This window comes from Vespa velutina, chromosome 16 (assembly GCF_912470025.1).
Source record: "Vespa velutina chromosome 16, iVesVel2.1, whole genome shotgun sequence".
Lineage (NCBI taxonomy): Eukaryota > Metazoa > Arthropoda > Insecta > Hymenoptera > Vespidae > Vespa > Vespa velutina.
Window position 1 is genome coordinate 1,452,429 of NC_062203.1, and position 20,072 is coordinate 1,472,500.

Here is a 20,072-nt window from a genome sequence, read left to right on the forward strand (position 1 = left end):
AGAGAGAGGTAGAGAGGTAGATAGGGAGCGTTCTTTACATCGAAAATTCGGATCCTCGAGATAAACCTCCTTTCTTCGCAAATAAGATCGATCTCTCGTTTCCGAGAATTTCGAAGCCACGTGAAAAAGAATCGTTACATACATACATACATACATACATACATACATACATACATATATACTTACATACATGGATACATATTTACATACCTTTCGATTTACGAGCTAACATACATACATAGCAAGTTTTGGATATTATCGATGATAAAATAGTCCACGTTTGGAATATCTCCAAAATCGATAAGTGGTTACGCTTGTAGAAAGTAACGCACGTTTAAACGTGTACAATTAATAACGTAGAAAAAATATATTTATATAATTTTGATTTCGTTAATTGTATTTTAAAAGAACGTACAAGCTCGTTTGTGAAATGTGAACGTTTTGATAAAAGGAAAAAAGAGAAAATATTTTTTCCGTCGTTTGGATCGTTGAAAGAAGAAAGAAGAGAAAAAGAAAGAGGGAGAGAGAGAAAGAGAGAGGGAGAGAAAAGGAGAAAAGAACACGACAGAAACTAAATGGAAAAAAAAAATGAAACGAAATGAAATAAAAGAAAATAAAAGAAAAAAAATAAAAGGGCGAAATTGAAATTATTATTTCGTTCATTAAAGTCGATGATAATAAGTGTTAGCATTTAAACGGCTCACTCTGTAGTTACCTATGTAATAACAAATTGGCGAGAATCCAACTTTAGGAAAAATCTACGATGAGGAGCGGTGTTTCCCGTATTCGAGGGAAAAGTTTTTGGGGATACGGTCGAGCCCTCTCGCCGAGACGGGATACACGGTCACGCCTCCTTAACGCGCCCTTGCCCCAAAGGGATGTAAGTCAGCGGAGCACTTAAGCGGGGTGGAACGAGTTTCGTTGTACTAAATAACGGCGTGCGTCCGAAAAGCGTCCGAGAGATGTCTGACCGCATCCTCGAGTTTCTCTTTCTCTCTCTCTCTCTCTCTCTCTTTTTTTTTTCTTCCCTCTTTCATGCCATCCCTCTTAAGCGTCTAGCAAAGATAAAAATGTTTCTGGGAGTTTACGAACTCTTGCAATAGGTATCGTTAATGATACTCAGTTATTTATCCTATTAAAATTGTAGCCAATACGTTTTCATTTAATTTTATCATTGTGTCTTCTTTCATTTTTTTGGTTTTTTATTTTGTTTTGTTTTATTGTCTTTTTGAAACACTGTAGAAACGTGAATATTTTTTGTTGTTGAAAGTAAAAAAAAAAAAAAAAAAGATTGGAATGAAGAAGAAGATTGGCATGAACGTTAATACGATCGAAATAGAATTGAAATAAGAAAGTAACGTTTTATCTTGAGGATAGTGATCGCTCCCAGGAGACAAGTTTTAATGCTCCTATTCAGATCGAAGGATTATAGTTTATCGGTGGGATATTAAAGACTCGCTAAAACGATTACGGTCAACACTGGTGTTGTACCCATAGAAAGGATAACACTGTACGATGAACATTAGCATGTCAAAGACCGCAAAAGCCGTATCGTCATCACGAAACGATGTATGGAAACGCTTGGATGCGAGAGAGCGAACGAAGAGAGAGAAAGAGAGAGAGAGAGAGAGAGAGAGAGAGAGAGTCGGTTGGTTCACGTCGAGTCTGCTCGATCGTGATTTGCCGGAGCGTCGAATTTGTCGCCACGTGTTTTATTGTACGATGAAATTGGAGGGAGCGTCACGGCGGCAGGGGGTTCGTAATAAAACGGCCGCGTTAAACGCGTCACTCAACGTGTCAGGAGGGGGTAAACTACGGGATTTAGAGACGGCCTTTTCCTCTGGACACGGATATTCGACGATGTTGACTATCGTCGGTTCTGTTACTACATAACTATCGAACGTATGTACCCATTCCTCATGAAAGTGTTTCCAATCGAAACTTAAAATATGTTAATTCTTTCTATTCTTTTTCCTTTCTTCTTTGTTCTCTTTTTTTTCTCGACTGATTATTATTTCGAAACGCAAAAAGACACACGGCCCCATTTTGGTGAAATGAAACGCGACCCGAACGAATTCCAGACTGATCCAGACTAAGCGCTCTCACTCTCTCTTTCTCTCTCCCTCTCCCTCTCTCTCTCTCTCTCTCTCTCTCTCTCTCTCCTAATATCGTTCGCTCGATTCCACGCTCGGATTCTTCGTTGTCGGTATCCCCTAATGGCGAAGTGCCGAAACGAGGGCCTTTCTTTAGGGAGGAGCAAAGAGGGAAGAGGAAAAGAGAGAGACTACTACTACTACTACTACTACTACTACTACTACTATTACTACTACTACTACTACTACTACTACTACTACTACTACTACTAGTACTTTCACTATTACTACTATTACTACTACTACTATTACTACCATCACTGCTAAAGCAACAACAACAATAACAACAACACAACGACAACTACACAACTACTACAACACTACCAAAGGCAAGGGAAGAAGAGAAGAGTGGACTGGTCGAGCGACGCTGACGGCCCAGCATGAATAATGTCGACTCATTATTCTTTCCGACGGGGGTTTGGGGATTTATCAGGTCGGAGTACCGATAACGCGTTCTTTTCGTTCGGTCCTTCCGACGGGGAAGATGCGCCGGAAGATAGCTATGCATTTATGCGCGCTGTTGATGCTGGTGGTGCCGGTGGTGACGCATAAGGAGGAGGTAGTAGAAAGCCTTCATATTTACCTCCTCCTTTCATAGTTAGACCACTATATTTCTTTCTTTCGTTTCTTTTTCCGTTTATTTATTCGATTCGCTTTTTCTCTCTCTCTCTCTCTCGTATTTTTAATACAAACATTTTACATCTCTGTTTTTCTTCATTGTCTTTGTAATGTCATTTGATTTAGTTATATTTTAGTTAATCATTTATCCATTTTGAAAATAACGAAGAAGAACTTCGAGCGTATTCTATCTCCTCCAGCTCTCCCTCCCCTCTCTCTCTCTCTCTCTCTTTCTTTTTTCTTCTCTTTCTTATTCTCTCCCCTCGTCCGATGGGCATATATATATATATATATATATTATACACATATATCGGAACGAGGAGACGGTATCATAGTTAGGAGGAGGACCTCGCTTCGGTTTCTGCGGGGCGCTAACAAGACGGGCCTGCGGGCCAGCCACGCGTGAGTTATGGGCCCTCGTGCTCTCTCTCTCTCTCTCTCTTTCATTCTCTTTCTCTTATTCTCTCTTTCTTTCTCTTTCTCTCTCTCTTTCAAAGTATACGCACGGGAGGCGAATGGAGATAAGGAGGTGTAGGTACGTGTGGATGGTTCTAAGATCGCCTCGTTGGAATAGAATATAGAGGACATAGCCGAGCCGTCGCCAGTTTTCTGCCTCATTACTACCCACAAGACTACATTTCTCTCTCTCTCTCTCTCTTTCTCTCTCTGTGTCTCTCTCTCTCTCTCTCTTTTACTTCTCTTTTCTTCTTTCGAGTGAGATAGATAGACGGATTTGTTCTGCGTTGACTCGTGAATCCGTGATGGCCGCGTTAATCATTTCGAGAGAACGTTTCTGTCACATATACGTGACTTTACACGTTTGAATAATGAAAGAGTATTGTACTTCTGCCTTAGGCAAAAGTTAAAAGAGAAAGAGATAGAAATATGGTACGTAAAATAAACGTTTAAAGTTTAAATGTGCCCTCTGTCGCGCGCCCATCCCCCCTCCCCTCCTTCCAACCTGACCTCTTCTTTTCGTATTCGCGATCAAATTTTGCGATCAAATTGTCCTCGTTGAGTAAAGCATTCTCTCTCTCTCTCTTTTTCTCTCTCTTTCTCTTTCTCTCTCTCTCTCTCTCGCACATATACACACTTTTTCCTTTTACCTTTTGGAACGACGCGAGGACAACTCGCGTGTACTCACGGAAGCGGTAATAAAATCGGTCGTTCGACGTTCCTTCGTTACGAGCGCGTCGTAAGCCGTGAAAATAAAAGCGCTAATGGAAAGGCGTCGACGTTCGGAAGAGAGAAACCCTCTTCTTCGGTGCTCTCTCTCTCTCTCTCTCTCTCTCTCTCTCTCTTCTTTTCGTTCGTTCGTTTCTTAGCTAAGTCGAGGACGAGGATAGTTCTCTCTTTCTCTCTTTCTCTCTCTCTCTCTCTCAAGAGAGAGACATGTGACGAGCACGTGTTCCAAAACTCACTAGAACATATCGGCTTTTGGCTCCAGAAGTTAGCGAGCCGCGTCCGGAGATCTCTTCGGTTTCTCGAACCGTAAGTTCTTTTTCTCTCTCTCTCTCTCTCTCTCTCTCTCTCTGTCTACTACTATTACTTGTCGATCTTTTTGTCACCGTGTGCGGCGTCGCGACGCGTTTAAACGTCTCGTCGCGTCTCGCGATCCGTTCGTAACGCCCTCGTTTATTTGCCGTGGCGTTACGGCCACGCGTACACGCGTTCCCTTATAATAATCAACTATGTATATGAATAGTAGTTATGCCTATAATCTAAAAATATTTTTCCCTCGTTATATCTAACCGTTTAACGTTGTAAACGATTTAGAACAGATTTCGCGGCTATTCCAGGATAAAGTTATATGATACGCGAAAAAGGGTCGAAGAGGGAGAAGATGGACGTAGAAGGGAATCGTGGCGAAGTGATGGGCAGAGACGAGGGGGTTGAAGGAGTGATCGCAGTAAGGTGGATTTTGGTGGGCCAAGAGATGAGAGTATCGAGGAGGTCATCTAGCTTTGGTGTCGCTTTATTAATTCGCTTCGTAGACCCAATTAAGACGGAGTCTCACGTCCTGCCGGTAATTATCATAGTAACGGCGTCGTTCCTAGCAGCAGCACATCACCGAACCCGCAGCACTCATGGCTCCTCGCTCCTGTGGCATTAATTAGTACAATCTCCGTACGTGCTTCGTTGCCAACGTTGCCCTGGAGATATCGCGCGTCTCTCTCTCTTTCTCTCTCTTACACACGCACACATGGAAAATAGCTAGCGCAAATCACGAGCAAAAGCGAGTATCTCACCTACGACGACTAAGAAGAAAGAGACAAGAGAGAGAGAGAGAGAGAGAGAGAGAGAGAGAGAGATGAAGCAGACGCGGATTCGTATCATAGAAGTCGAATGGACCGGCACACTGTAAGATCGAGTCGCGCCTCTGCTCGTTAATTTGCATATTGCGATAAACTCGGGTTAACGTAGAAAGAAACGAGCCGTTTCTACGTAGCTAAACTCTCTTTGGACGAGCTCCGTGTACTTCCCGTACCTATATCTACCTACTTCGAATTAAGATCGTGACTTGCGTTCGATAGATCGATCGATCGATCGATCGATCGAACGAACGAACGAACGTACGTTCCAGTTTATGTTTTCGCTGTATGCATCCTATCTCGTAATTCTACAAAATTGATACGATATAGGTAATGGTAGAAGATAATCGAATATCAGCGATTAAATCTTTGAACGGGGAAGTGAAAAGAAAAAAAAAAAATATATATATATATATATATATATATGAGAATTTAACTATATAATAGCTGTATATATATTCACGTAGACGATAAGAAAGTTATGCGAGAACAGATTCACGGTCCCATTTTGGTTGTTCTTTTCGTTTTTCTTTTTTCTTCTTCTTCCTCTACAGAGAGAGAAAGAGAGAGAGAGAGAGAGAGAGAGAGAGAGAGAAAGAGAAAGAGAAAGAAAGAATTTGATCGTCCTATCTTCGATCAGAGTTCATAAGCAAACGAATCGGCGATCTGTCACGTAGACGTTTCGGAATCCGTGGATCCTCGCGGAACTGGTAGCCGAACGTTCGATGAATCTCAATGCGATCTCTTTCTTTGGTCTCCTTCTCTAATACTTGCGATATACGTGGTATACGCGTAATTGATATATCCATATAGGTAGTCGTACAACAGAGAAAGCGTGCGACAGGGAAAGAAAGAGAAAGAGAGAGAGAAAGAGAGAAAGAGAGAAAGAGAGAAAGAGAGAAAGAGAGAGAGAGAGAGAGAGAGAGAGAGAGAAGCACCTATGATCTCCTCGAGGCTACTTGCCTTGTCCTCGTCGTCGCCATCGCCGCTACTGTCCCGCGGCGGCGGATCGATCTGTATTCATAGGTCGTACGGCATAAAATACACTCGGCATGTCCATGAATCAGATAACTGTCACGGCTGCTTCGCCGATGTCTCAATCAAGAGATCGTTCCTTCTTCTTCTCTCTTACCCTCTCATCTTCCTCATCCTCATCCACCACCTTTACTCCACTACCACCTTCTCCTTCGTATTCGTCTTCGTCTTCGACTTCGTCTTCTTTTTCTTTTCATCTTAAACCCTTCTACCTTCTACCTTTTCTCCACCTTCTATGTCTTTCCACGAGACTTTATTTATCGCCATAATCCTGCTATACGATAGCTCGATGAGGAGCGAGCTTCGTCGATTGGACACGCCGTTCTAAATTCTCTTTTTTTTTCTTATTTCTCTCTCTCTCTCTCTCTCTCTCTCTCTTTCTCTCTCTCTATCTCTTTCTCTCTATCATTCACTCACGTATGCGTAGGTACACTTTACTTTCGCGCCGATAGCAACACGAATTTATATATCAAATGGGGAACGTAAGAAAATGCGGAACGAATGACTTTATTCGCACCACTTCGCCCACGCGAAGAATTCAACCGAAGAAGGGGGGGGGCACGGTAGGGGATAGGGAGAATGTGTACGTCTTTGGACGTACCATAAATGACCACGATAATTTTCATTTTTTTTTTTTTTATCTCCGTTTTATTTCATTTTATTTCAACTCTATATACGCTTTTTAATAAGTGCGGACAATCGTCGATCAGTTCTTCTCGTTCGACGAAACCAAATCCAAGATGGTATTTAAAATATAACGCCAAGAGTAGTCGGGTAGATAGTAAGAGGGATACAGGATTAACAACCAAAGTGTAACTAACACATCTAAGTAGCAAACACCGAAAGGTAAACGGTACTCTGCACGCGTCGTACTAAATTATACCCCGTCGCCCGGCTCATTTGTAAGACAAACTCCTACAAAGTACGTCTCTCTCTCTCTCTCTATCTCTCTCTCTTTCTCTTTCTCTCTTTCTCTTTCTCTTTCTAACTATCTCTCCTCTCCGTCGTACTTTATTCTCTTGGTTGCGAGTTCTTCATCTCGCCTCATCTCGCCCACAATCGGCGATTAATCTTCCGGTTAAGCAGATTCCCGGATTAAGCGGCGCAGATGCGTCGAGATGGTCTCTTCCTGCTATATAACAGTAAGACTCTCGAGAAATCGAGCGAGACGATATCGCGCGACACGAAGAACGAGCTGAACGTAGTAAAGCGTAAGGAGGATGTTCGGGTAGAGAGGGAGATGAGGTCGAAGAAGTAGGTGGAGGAGGGTGCAGCGTCGTCGTTCTTGCATTTCATCGCCAAAAATAGTTTCGGGAATCGTCGAAGAGAGAAAGAGAGAAAGAGAGAAAGAGAGAGTGAGAGAGAGGGAGAGGCTGTATCCTCTCGAAGGGAGAGTCAGGCCAGAATGCGTGTTTTGGTGCAACGACCTCGAGATTCCAAGATCGAGAGAAAACATTCGGTGTGATCCAAAGTGATCCTACCGTTGAATTTCTAATCGGAATAATTTTCCGTGATAACAGAGAATATCCGATTAGATCATTAAAAAGTCGTAGAAATGAATGAATGTTGTCGAACGTTAGATATAAATCAAACAAAATTGAAAGCATTTGAAAAGTGATAGGCCATAGACATAGAATATATGTATATATATTATATTCATTGACGAAAGGGCATATTAAATTTCTACCAATTATATATCCTTTAGGGATGCATAGTACTATAGATACTTAACAAACAGAGAACCTGCGGCGAACCAGGGGCTATAGAGTTCGATATCGTAAGATCCCGTGACCGTGAAAAGCGATACTCGAGGAGGAGGAGGAGGAGGAGGATATCCCCCTTCTCCTTATGCGCTTGACGTTGGGGTAACCGAGAGTTAGCAAATAAATGTTTCTCTCTTTCTCTTTTTCTCTCTCTCTCTCTCTCTCTTTCTTTTTCTCTTTCTCTCCCTATCTCTATCTCTGTCTCTAATTTTCTCTTCTTCGAGAAGACGAGAGGAACGGAGCGTGGCTCGCAAAATGCCGAAGAAGTGGAACGATGAGACGGAGAAGTATGGAGGTGAAAAAGGAGAGAAAGAGGAGGAGAGAGTCGGTCCTCGGTTCGACGGAGGATGGAATAAGGAGGAGTTTATTTTCGGCGGCCATATGCGCGTGTTATTTCGACGTTGCACGCTGGTCACCCTAAATAGAGCCAGAAGCCTCGCCTTCGAGGAAGACATTTTCGCTTGACGCGCTCGCGCGCGATCATCGGCGTGCCTCGATTTATCGCGTGCCATCCTCTTCTCTTTCTCTCTCTCTCTCTCTCTCTCTCTCTCTCTCTCTTGGGGTCGACGATCGAACGAGGATACCCCAGAATTTCCAACAAAATATCTATCGATTCTCTTCAAGATACGTACCATCTATCTTCATTTCCATTTCGTGATTTCTCAAATTTCGATTTTAACGCGTCGTAAATCTCTCTGGAAAGATTTAGAAACGTCCTTAGGTTAAGGACATGCTCTCGTCCCTTTCGTCGTAGGGCTTGTTGCTTTCACTCTTTATTTCTCTCTCTCTCTCTCTCTCTCTCTCTCTTTCTCTCTCACTCTCTTTCTTTCTCTGTATCTCTCGTTTTTCGGAATGACGAGAGCACGATGGGTCGAGGCGTTCTGGAAATAGGCTCGGCTTATTCTCGATCCCGCTAAGCTAAGTATAGCCGAGACATTTCGAAGAAAGAAACGAAAGAAGCGTCATGAAATTTTCGTGGCCGCCCTTAAGGTCCTATAGTTCACGTTTGGTCTCATCGAATGATAATGATATTAAATATACGATTAATATAGACGTATCAATGGTTTTTGAAAGAGGGGGAACGAACAAGAGAACTGTTAACTCTCTCCCCGCCGTACTTTACTCACATTTCACGGACTCGGCGTAAACGTATAATTGGCCGCACTTAAATCTCTATAAAGCGACAGTAAAAATGCTGCGTGCGGCGCATAAATCAAGCCGAGGACGATATGGCTTCGCTCGAGCTACCACCACTCGTTTTCTCTCTCTCTCTCTATCTCTCTTTTTCTCTATCTCTCTCTCTCTCTCTCTCTTTCTCTCTCTCTTGACGCGCCCTTCCAACTCGATGCGCATCCTCGTAAACGGTGCCTCGCGCTTAGTGCACGCGCCAACGAGCATTCACCGGATCGCAGAACGATGACGAGCTCCACACCTTACGACAATTCTTTTCAAATATTCCCAAGAGATAGACACGAGGCGTGTCTTTCCCTTCTCGCTTGATAAAGAACGTAGGTGGTTAAGGACAAGTGTAGAAAAGAGCTGATCGACTTTAAGAATATGTACATACGTATGTACGTACGTACGTATGAACGAATAGAGATACGTGTGGGACGTTGATCGGTTTCCTACGAGATACAACATACGTTTTAGCGACGATAATGTGTGGGTATATATATATATATATATATATATAAATATATATATATACATGTGTATGACTGTATGTATGCTCGCGCGCACGAAATAACAACGTGCCTGGATTACGCGTTCTCTTAACAGCTCCTTCTCCGAATAAAAAATAAACTTTGTCTTCGTCGAGCAATATAAATTCTCCCTCATCCTCACCCCGTCCGCCCGCCACCCCCTCTCCTGTATACACCGCATACAACACCGGCATCTCTTACGTTCCTCTATACGTTGTTCGAAAAATAATGTTTTCTTCCAAATATTCTATCGAATCGTACGAATTATTCGAGTACAAAAGTATCCATGTACCCGTCAACTTTTCTTCGTACTTCTCTGTCAACTTTTTTATTCCATTTTTCTTTTCTTTCTTCCTTTTTTTTCTTTTTTTTTGTTTTTGTGGAAAAAAGAATAATGAAAAAATAATTCCATCCCCTAACCTCCCTCCCTCCCTCTCCCCGCTTCCACCAACCCGTTTTCAACCCGTGATACTGTATTATTTCGGGTCGTGTCCGTTTGTAGCCACTCGCGAGGCCGGTGACAGTTTTGAAATCGGGCATTACAGCGATGACAATCGTCGAATAAATGAGATAAACCCTCTTTACCGGTACGTCTATGCTCGTATACGGTGCCGCACGATACGGTCTGTACGCTACATTAACCCGATTCGTCGAGTAAATTAACTGCAATCAGAGGGACGCTCCCACTAACCATTCCGTTATTCCGCTGGCCAGTCGCATCGCTCGTTCCAAGCACTCTCTCTCTCTCTCTCTCTTTCTCTTTCTCTCTCTTTCTCTCTCTCACTAGTTACATCGCAGAACGTTCTATCCATTTTCTACGGGACTATTCGCCATTACGGAGCCACCGTCGAAGGACCGGAGACGACGATGTAGCCGCGTTTTTGTCTCTCGTGGTAAGATCATCTCTCTCTCTCCCTCTCTCTCTTCCTCTCTTTCTCTCTCTCTCTCTCTCTCTCTCTCTCTCTCTCTCTCTCGACTTTGCTTCTTGTCCGACGAATGAAAACAAGCGACGCGAAGGAGATGGGTAAAGAAGAAGACGTCGCCGGGAGGTCCTGGATGGTGTGCTCCTTGAGATCGACCGAGACGATAGTAATTGTTTTCTCGACGTTGTTGCTGTTGTTGCTCTTGTATGGGATAAATTGCTTAGCTACATACGTTCGGCTGGCATTGAGAATTTTCTACGAAAATTACGTACCTTCATTTCGACGATGTGATAGTAAATAATTAACAAAAAAAAAGGAAAAAAAAAAAAAAATAAAAAAGAAAAAAAAAGAGAAAAAAAAAAAAAAAAGAAAGAAAAAAAAAAACAAGAAACGAGAGCAACGCTCATTTATATGGATTGTATAAAGGAATATACACTATAGGAATAACATTAGTACAGTCTTGCGTTACGGTACGTAGAAAATGGAGATTTGAAAATCGATTGAAATTTTCTCATTTTCTCTCGTACCCCCTCCCTCCACCCCTCCCTTCCCCCCTCCCCTCCCATAGGAAAGTAGCAAAGTAAAAATAGAGGAAAACGGACGCGTCGTATTCCGGGAGCGATTTCCATCGATCTCCCGTCGTTCCGGTCCGTCCGTTCCTACGACGGACAAATTTTTCGTCCCTCCAGCTTCCCTCGGTTCGTACGTCGAATTCAAAGTTAATCTCGGGCAGGAGAGCGATCTTTTGAAAGGCTGTTCGGCTGGTGGTGTTGGTGGTGCCAGTGCCGGTGATGGTGATGGTGATGGTAGTAGTGGTGGTGGTCACGGTGCGGTGATGCCGCCATCGATAGAGAGAAAGAGAGGGAGAAAGTAGAGGACACGGAGGCACCCCCGGGCGACCTGTCATTCTGAACCCCCTGAGAGAAGCGTGCTAACCCTGATCTCTCTGTTACGATAGAACCTTCAGAGCCTTGGGCATTACGATAAAGCTCGGTCATTTATAATCCGTCGGCGTAAGTAGCGCGACGCGTTTTCCTTCTTCACCGATTGAGAACATGAGAGAGAGAGAGAGAGAGAGAAAGAGAATCGTGAAATTTTTTTTCTCTCAAAAATCTCATAGAAAAAATAGAACGTCCCGTTCACCTTTATTTCTACGATGATTATGATTTTTAAATACCAATTTCTTGTTATTATTGGATGCACGATAGAAAGAAGAAATCAGCGAGAGGAGACTTGTCAGTGTTCGTAAAGCGTGACCGTAAGCCGTCTTAATGTCCTTCATTACCGTCTCGCCTCCACCAAGTCCCCAGTGACCGAGAGTCACGTGCAATTAAAAAGCTAAGATTGATAAATGACGGGGAATTAATGCGTTATGGGGGATACAGAGGGATATGGAAGGGTCGTCGTTGTCATAGTAGTAGTAGTATTAGTATTAGTAGTAGTAGTATTATTAGTAGTAGTAGTAGTGAATAGTCGTTGTTGTCGTTGTTGGAAGGAGCTGGAGCCTGAGTAAAAGGGGGAAACCGGGATATTGCGGGTGGCTTAATGGTGTTTGTATGCATGGGAACTGGCGTTCGGAGTGGAGGCAAAGCTAGTTATCGCCCACCGGGTTACCCACCGCCAATCCCTCCCCCCTCCCAACCTTCGAAAATCGCGACGCGGCTTAAAATCATTCTCGTATCTTTAAATTTAAGTCGTTAAATCGATCGGCGTTTGGATTACGTTTGTTTTTACTTTTTTTGTTTTGTTTTTTTTTTCTTCTCTTTTCTTTTCTTTCTTGTAATCTTCGATCTTCTGTATATGTATATTCAGAAACAGAAAGAGAGAGAGCGAGAGAGAGAGAGAGAGAGAGAGAGAGAGAGAGAGAAAGAGATCTTTGTTTATTTATCAAACTATTTGGATTAGGTACATTACTACAAGCAAGAGTCAGGGTTTATACTATCTAAATGAAGGACGGTCGAACTAACAGAAAGCGTCAAAACGTCGAGATGATCGGACGAAGATGATGTTATTAGCGATTCCTTAACGTTCTATTCTTCCTTTTCGTTATACGATTATTAATAAAAAATGTGTATTAAAAATTATTCTTCTTTTCTTGTTACAGGTGACGCGAGCAACGCGAGTATCGGTAGTGGCGAGGGCACGGGCGAGGAAGACGACGATTCCTCGGGTAAGAAGAATCAGAAGAAGAGAGGAATCTTTCCGAAAGTTGCGACTAACATTCTCAGGGCGTGGCTGTTTCAACACCTCACGGTGAGTCTCTCCTTTGGTCGCTTAAAGTTTGTCTTTCATTCTGCGAACACCCGACTACAACTACGACTACGATGACAACGACGACGACGTTCTTCGTTCGCAATATGTCAACGTCCGACGATAATACTAACCTCTCACTTTCTCCCTCCCTCTCTCTCTCTCTCTCTCTCTCTCTCTCTCTTTCTATTTCTATTTCTCTGTCTCTTTCCTACTTTTCGTCGTCTTCATTAGCACCATAACGTTTTCTCTTTTCTTTCGTGACTAACGTCATCGTCATCGTTGTCGTCGTCGTCGTCGTCGTCGTGGTCGTTGTCGTTATCATCACCACAAACAAGCCGTTTGCGAATTAATAAACTCAAAGGCGTTTATATGTATTAGAGCATTTTTTTTTTTTTTTTAATAAAACGAGAGAACGAATCGAAAAGAAGGAAAGAAGGAAGGAAGGAAACTTAAGTGGAAAGAAACGAGCTTGAGCAAAGAGTAATCTCTTAATGCCCGGATAAGGAACGTCGATTCTAGCTAGGGTCGTTCCATCGTCTAATGATTTACGGGTAATCCGAGCTGCAAAAAGCGTACTACGATTAAGGGGAGAAAGAAAGAATAAGGGAGAGAGAGAGAGAGAGAGAGAGAGAGAGATAAATAAATAGATAGATAGAGATAGAGATAGAGGTAGAGGTAGAGGTATAGAAAGAAAGAGAAAGAGAGAGAGAGAGAGAGAGAAAGAAACAAGGGAAAATGAGACACAATTGCGTGAATGCTTTCCCGAGACTGCGACACCTTCTTTTTTTCGGCATAGTACTCCGTCCATCTCTGTCTATCTCTCAACCATTCTATCTACCGCCTATCCGGACACCCCATAGATTTTGGGTATGATCAAGTTACCTTGCGAGAGCGGTAATCATATTGCAGCTCGGTTAATGCCATTACCGCACGAGGGTAGGAGGTGTAGGGGTGGCTTGGCAGACACCCTCGAAAGCACCCTATATATGCAGCACCTTTCCTCTCTCTCTCTCTCTCTCTCTCTCTCTCATTCTCATACACACACATACATACATATATACATACATACACATGCTCGTTCACCCTCCAAGCAGAGACTCCTGCGACCCCCGCAACGCACAACCTGTATTGGATATGACGGCGTGGATAGTGGGTTCACGGTTTAATGCATATACGCTGTTTGCACGATGACGATATCGCCCTCGTGAAAAGACGAGCAGACCGCTACTGGTGGCTGCGCGCAGTTGCGATCGCTGCTTCTCAGTTAATCGCGTCGCCGAGAGCTTTCGCGTTGTTAACGGCTTCCAATGGCAGGATGGTCCCAAGTTAAAAGGATTTTAGTGTAAGCCATGGTGCATCGGGACTCGATGTATGTATTTACGCGTTCGAAAGTGTCCCTAGACATGTGCCTTTCTCTCTCTTATTCAACTTGATACGATAATCTTTCGTATGTTTTTTGGATTTCGAATTGTTCTATTTTACTGTTTTACGATTGGTCCAATGATGGAGTAGTCGAGGGGCATCGATTTTATGATTAAAACGTTTGGCAAACCACTCCGAGTCAAGACTCCGGCGGCGGCTTCGTTTTTCATCGTTGCTCGATTCACTCTAGCGCCGCATTCATCTCGTTGTTATTACGAACGATTAAGCGAATCAAGAATTTATTTTCAGTCATTGCCGGAATAATACCAATTCTTTTTCCTTTTCTTTTCTTTCTTTTTTTCTGCTTTTTTTTTCCCCTTTCCTTTTTTTTTTCTCTCTCTCGTTTCGTTTCTCCCTCCCCTTTCCCTTACTTTTCTTTTCTTTTCTTTTCTTTTCTTTTTCGTTCGCCTTTTGTTTTCCTTGTTGAAAGCTTGAAAACTTTTGTACGACTTATGCACGCATCTTTTTGCTCGTTTAAAGATATTTCACGAAAGTACGATAAAACTGCACGCGATCGAGAGAAGAACTATAGCCGAGAAATTTCAAACGTTTCGCGATTGAAAGTGAAACGTTAGTTATTCTTAAAAGTTTTATCAATGCGAAACATTAACGAAAGTAGATTATATTGGTACACGTGTATTAAAGAGAAAACAAGGAAGTTGTTACTTGATAAACGTAGGAGAAAGAGAAGAAGAAGAAGAAGAAGAAGACGAAGAAGAAGAAGAAGAAGGGGAAGAAAAAATAATGACTGATAATTTGAATAATGAGCTACAGTGCATCTATACTTGGATACGTAAAAAAAATATAGATATAAACGTTCCGCGTATTCGTTCGAGCATGAACACTGGCGGTTCTTGATTAACTTTCTAAGCTCTTTCAAAGAATTACATTTGCTTTCTACCATGATCGAAATCATCGAAGCGATAATTATTAGGTTCGAAAAGTGAATTTGTATCGTGACAGTAACAAGCAACGTTTCCTCATCGTTTTAATCCTACGTAGTTACTTACTATATATATATATATATATATATATATATATATATATATATATAGTAATATATATATATATATCTACTATATATATATATATATATATATATATATATGTATTTTACATACATATATGTATGACTCTAACTTTGTCGCATTCGTACTCGTGACCATCTTTTATAGGCTCCACCTCCGAGTTCGCTTGTCATTTTGAAAGCTATCCGATGAGCGCCCTCCGCTATACGTCGGGGTCCGACGAGAAGCAACGTAGCAAGCAACTCCGCGACGACTCTCCCTAAGTTTAATTAGACGGAAGAAGAGCATATATCATGGTCGACTCGGTGTCTCGAGATTCTCCTTGCTAGATTCTGGCCTTTCCAGAATCGTATGTACCGGCTTTAGCATCGTTTCTTGTATCTATCTATATCTACATCTATATATACATATATTTTTACGATGATGATAAACTATTTATGATAACGATATAACGAATGATTATATTTCATAATTGAGAAACATTGATTATCGAATTAAATTGTCAAATACACTTTTGGATTACGTTTATTCATTTGCCAAGAATAATAATTTATCGGTAATTACTAAATAATTATATGTTAACTATAGTTAAGCGAAATCATCGAAGTTAAATTTACGATGGGAAATATCGTGTGGCTCTCAAACTCTAAAGAAAATACATCAAGACCGTGCACGTTGCGTTTCTGTTGTACCAGTCCGAGCCGTCGCAAGAGAAAACTGCACATTCATTTCTGAGCAATAACAATTACCCGCGGGGTGCAGGAGGCCGCGAGCAATAAACCAAAGCCCCGAGGGGGTTGCGAGCCGTTGCTGGAAAGAATAAAGATTGAAGATGGAGTCGACATATATAATCCATTTTAATTTACTCGGGAGATATATCCGTCTAGCTTGCAGTTTCCTGCGACTTTGCTCCTCCTTCCGCCACCTCCTTCCGTTCTTCCATTTTCTACCTCCTCCACCTCCTCCCCCATCTCCTCCACCTCCACCTACTCTTTTTCCTCGTCTTACTTCTTCTTCGTTCTCTTTCTCTTACTCTTTCTGCTACTCCATATACCCAGCCGCTCCTCCCAAGTACCAACAAGCTCCTGCTCTTCTTATATCAATGGAAACATTCTACGAAATTACATTTGCCAGTTCTGTGCTCTATGCTACTTCGTTTCACATATATCGGGTGGCGAATACAGAAACCTTTCTGGCGATAAAACTGACTTTTCCATGAAACACGATTTATTTGTAGCTTTACCAATTCTTTATTCTCTCTTTCTCCCTCTCTCTCCCTCTCTCTCCCTCTCTCTCTCTCTCTCTCTTTCGTTTATCGTATATCATAGTGGAGTCGGATTGTGAAACATTATTACCAACACTTGGAACGTTAAATTTGTATTTACGGAATAAAAAGGGACAAATGCTCGTTTAATTTTCAGGTTAATATTTAACGTTAAGTATTATCGATAGAAAATAGGTAATGAAATTAAGGTATCACCCGGTATACGCGCGGAAACACAGAGGCGGTTTCAGAGGCGAAGCGTATATTCTACATTGTCGTGTAACGGGAGAGCGGAGTGCAGTCGAGGCAATCAATAAGCTATCTAAGGTAGGTAAGGCTGCCGATACAAACCACAAACCGGCAATACCATTACCGGCCCGCGGAGAGGAAGGAATAAGGCGGGCCAACGGTGCTTCGAGAGTGAAAGAGAAAGAGAGAGAGAGAGAGAGAGATCGGAGTCGTGCACATCGAGATCGATAATGAAATGCGTTTCATTCAGCCGGCTCAACACGTTCTCCCTATCTCCTTGCGATCTTTAATTCATCCATATTAGTCTTGGGCAATATTTAATTCGATCAACGATTAACGATTAAATTTTTTACTTTAAACCAATCGTGTGATTAACGTTGGCGTAAAAAAGGAAAGAAAAAAAAACAGGGGAAAAGAAGAAAACGAAGAAAAAGAAATAAAAAGAAAAATCTCACGAAGCGACCTGTTAACACGTCGGAAAACAAAAAAAAAGAAAAAGAGAGAGGGAAAGAAAGAAAGAAAGAAAGAAAGAAAGAAAGAAAGAAAGAAAGAAAGAAAGAAAGAAAGAAATAAAAAGAAGTTCCTCGACGTTAGCTTATTTATCATCCTTTTTATCTCTCGTTTCTTTTTCTCTCCTTTCCATTATCTCATCGAGACGATAACCGTTGCGGTACGCGCATCCTTCGAAGGATTCTTCTTACGAGGGAAGAAAGAGAGAGAGAGAGAGAGAGAGAGAGAGAGAGAAGAAAAGATCGAGAATCCCCAGAAAGATGCGGCCTCTCAGACCCAGGGATATCTTAAACAATTTGCATAGACAATCATAGCGGCAGTTTTTTCGGCCGTAAAGGGGCTCTCTCTACGATACTCAACGTCGACTACTCTGCCCTCTCCGGTACCACTAGCGGAGCGTTTTATGCCGCCATAACCGTAGCGCGGCATGGCCCACTTAGATCTCCTATCTCGGTCCCGTCCTGCCACCCTGCAGCCGCACTCGGCTGATATCTATTGTCCGTTTAACGCACGAAACTAGCCATTATCCACCTGTTTCCGGTGGGACGACTCGTCAACATCCAAGGATCCACAGGTCAAGGTCTCCCCCGTAATGTCTCGAACCCATTCGCGAATCCTTCGTCCATCTTGCGTTACGCTTACCGTAGAATCTGGATAACTCGGCGGATGGACAATATTTATCCTTTACGAATAACCGGCTTCCGAGCCGACACGACACGCCCGTTGTCACCCTATCGGCTTCGAAGGACGTGGAAGAGACGTTTGCATACATCGACCGGCAGTTTTCCGCTCGAACAAATCCTCCTGCCGCGCGTTTCTTTCTCGTGGGAAGTCAATGTTCGACCCACCCTCTCTCCTTTCTCTCTCTCTCTCTCTCTCTCTCTCTCTCACTCTTTCTCTCTGTCTTTCTCATTCTCTTTCTTTGCCTTTTTCTCGCACGCCTCGGTAAGCACACGCGATACACCCTTTCCCGCGAACCTTTCTCCTTATTCCCCCGTTTTTGTTTTATTCTCAGTTACGACGTGACGCTCTTCGGTACCTCCATACTGAGGATATTTATCGCATGTATCCTTTCATTCTGCTTCTTTCGGAAAATATGTTCCATTGGAGAACGATAATATCGACTCAACTACGTATTTATATCTTGTACGATACAACGAATGTCACAGATTCGTTGTACACAGATAAAGAAGAGAACGTTCCTCCCTTTCTATTATTTTTTCTTTATTTATCTCTTCTTTGATTTTTTTTTTTCTTTTCTTTTGCCTTTTTTCCTTTCTTTCTTTTTTTTTTTCTTTCGATCGAAATAACTAATTTTTCGAAGATACACCATTTATTATAAGGGGATATGAAGAAGTTCTGCGTCAGCAATCGGTCCATCGTGATTTCGATAGTTTTTTGATATCCTTTCTCTCTCTCTCTCTCTCTCTCTCTGTCTCTCTGTCTGTTTGTCTGTCTATCTCTCTCTCTCTCTCCTTTTCTCTTCTATTGGAGTCGAGGGTGGAGCTGGAAATGGCGAGTGCCGGTATCGCAGAGCCGTGGGCAGCGGCCACCCTCACCGTCGTCCTCTCACCGACAGCCCTCTTCCCTCCCTTTGACCAAGGAGGAAACGTAGCCGAGGTGATGGAGGGGTCAAGCCAGACGACGTAATTTCCTCTCCTGGGAATCGCCGGGCTCGCTCGAAGCGACATTTCTGTGTTCCTCCGTCGGTTATCCCTCCTCTCTCTCTCTCTCTCTCTCTCTCTCTTTCCTTCTCCCTCCATCACCCTCCTCAACCCTCCTCCCTCGACCTACAACCTTCAACCTCCTCTCAGCCTCGAGGCATGGCAACCCCTTGCTTCCTCTTGCTCACTGGCGCCGCCTCGGCTCGCATTTGAATATAATACTTGGCCCTCGTCGAGTAAAAGAGGGAAAGAGAGAGAGAGAGAGAGAAAGAGAAAGGGACTGCGTCTCGGCAACCGAGGCGAACTGTAATTATGTTGATGCGCGGCCATTGTTGCGCCCGTTCTGGACGCGCGGTTGAATGCCGAATCTTTCCTTTTATCTCTCTCTCTCTCTCTCTCTCTCTCTCTTTCTTTCTCTCTCTATCTCTCTCTGTCTTATTCTCTCGCAATCCTTCGAAGGATACTCTTCTCTCGCCCACGCAGATTCGCTCGGAAAGAAGCAAAATGGATGTGGCTTTCCTCGTCTCCTTGGCACGTTTCTCAAATCAAACGGCTGAAAACGGTCCTTCGTGGTTTCTCTGATCTCCTTAGGAGGATGAGTAAAGGATGAGATGAGAAATGATTTTATTGGGCGTTTGAATACGCGTATATACCCGGACGTAATAAATCCAGTAATATCTAAAAGAATGGTAAAAGAGGAACCCAATCCAATCTTCCTGGAATTTCGTGAAATGCAGATCGGTGAGGAAGAAATAGTAGAAGGTGGAAGTAGAAGTGGAGATGGTGATGTAGGTGGAGGTGCTGGAGGGGTGATAGGAAAGGAAAGGAAAGGAAAGGAAAGGAAAGGAAAGGAAGGAGTGGGGAAGGGGGAAGGGTGGAAGGGTGAAGGGGGAGGAAACTCGGACGTCCGTACGATTAAAAAAACGAGCAATATCCTTAAGAGCCGAGTAGATAATTGCAAAAAGTACGGGCACCAGCGGCTGCTGCGATGGCCGGCGATGCTCGTACAGAGAAAGAGAAAAAGGAAAAGGAAAGATATAGTCGTATCGTTTCTCGCGAGAGTCGACGAATCCTATGGCGAGTCGCCCCCATCTCTACGTTTAAAGGGAGAGGTGCGCGGCCTCAGGATTAGACTGTCGCCCAGCGACAGGGTAAGCCCCTATTTTTGCGAAATT

The 20,072-nt window shown here is 43.0% G+C and overlaps 1 protein-coding gene across 4 annotated transcripts in view; it reads left to right on the forward strand.

Annotated features, from left to right (window-relative positions):
• LOC124954950 (homeobox protein homothorax) overlaps nt 1–20,072 on the forward strand; it is a 375,073-nt gene that overhangs the window by 228,624 nt on the left and 126,377 nt on the right. For all 4 annotated transcript variants that reach the window (XM_047508640.1, XM_047508642.1, XM_047508641.1 and 1 more), the window contains one exon: nt 12,612–12,760. In XM_047508640.1, the coding sequence (XP_047364596.1) occupies nt 12,612–12,760 (149 nt within the window). The remainder of the gene's footprint in view (nt 1–12,611; nt 12,761–20,072) is intronic.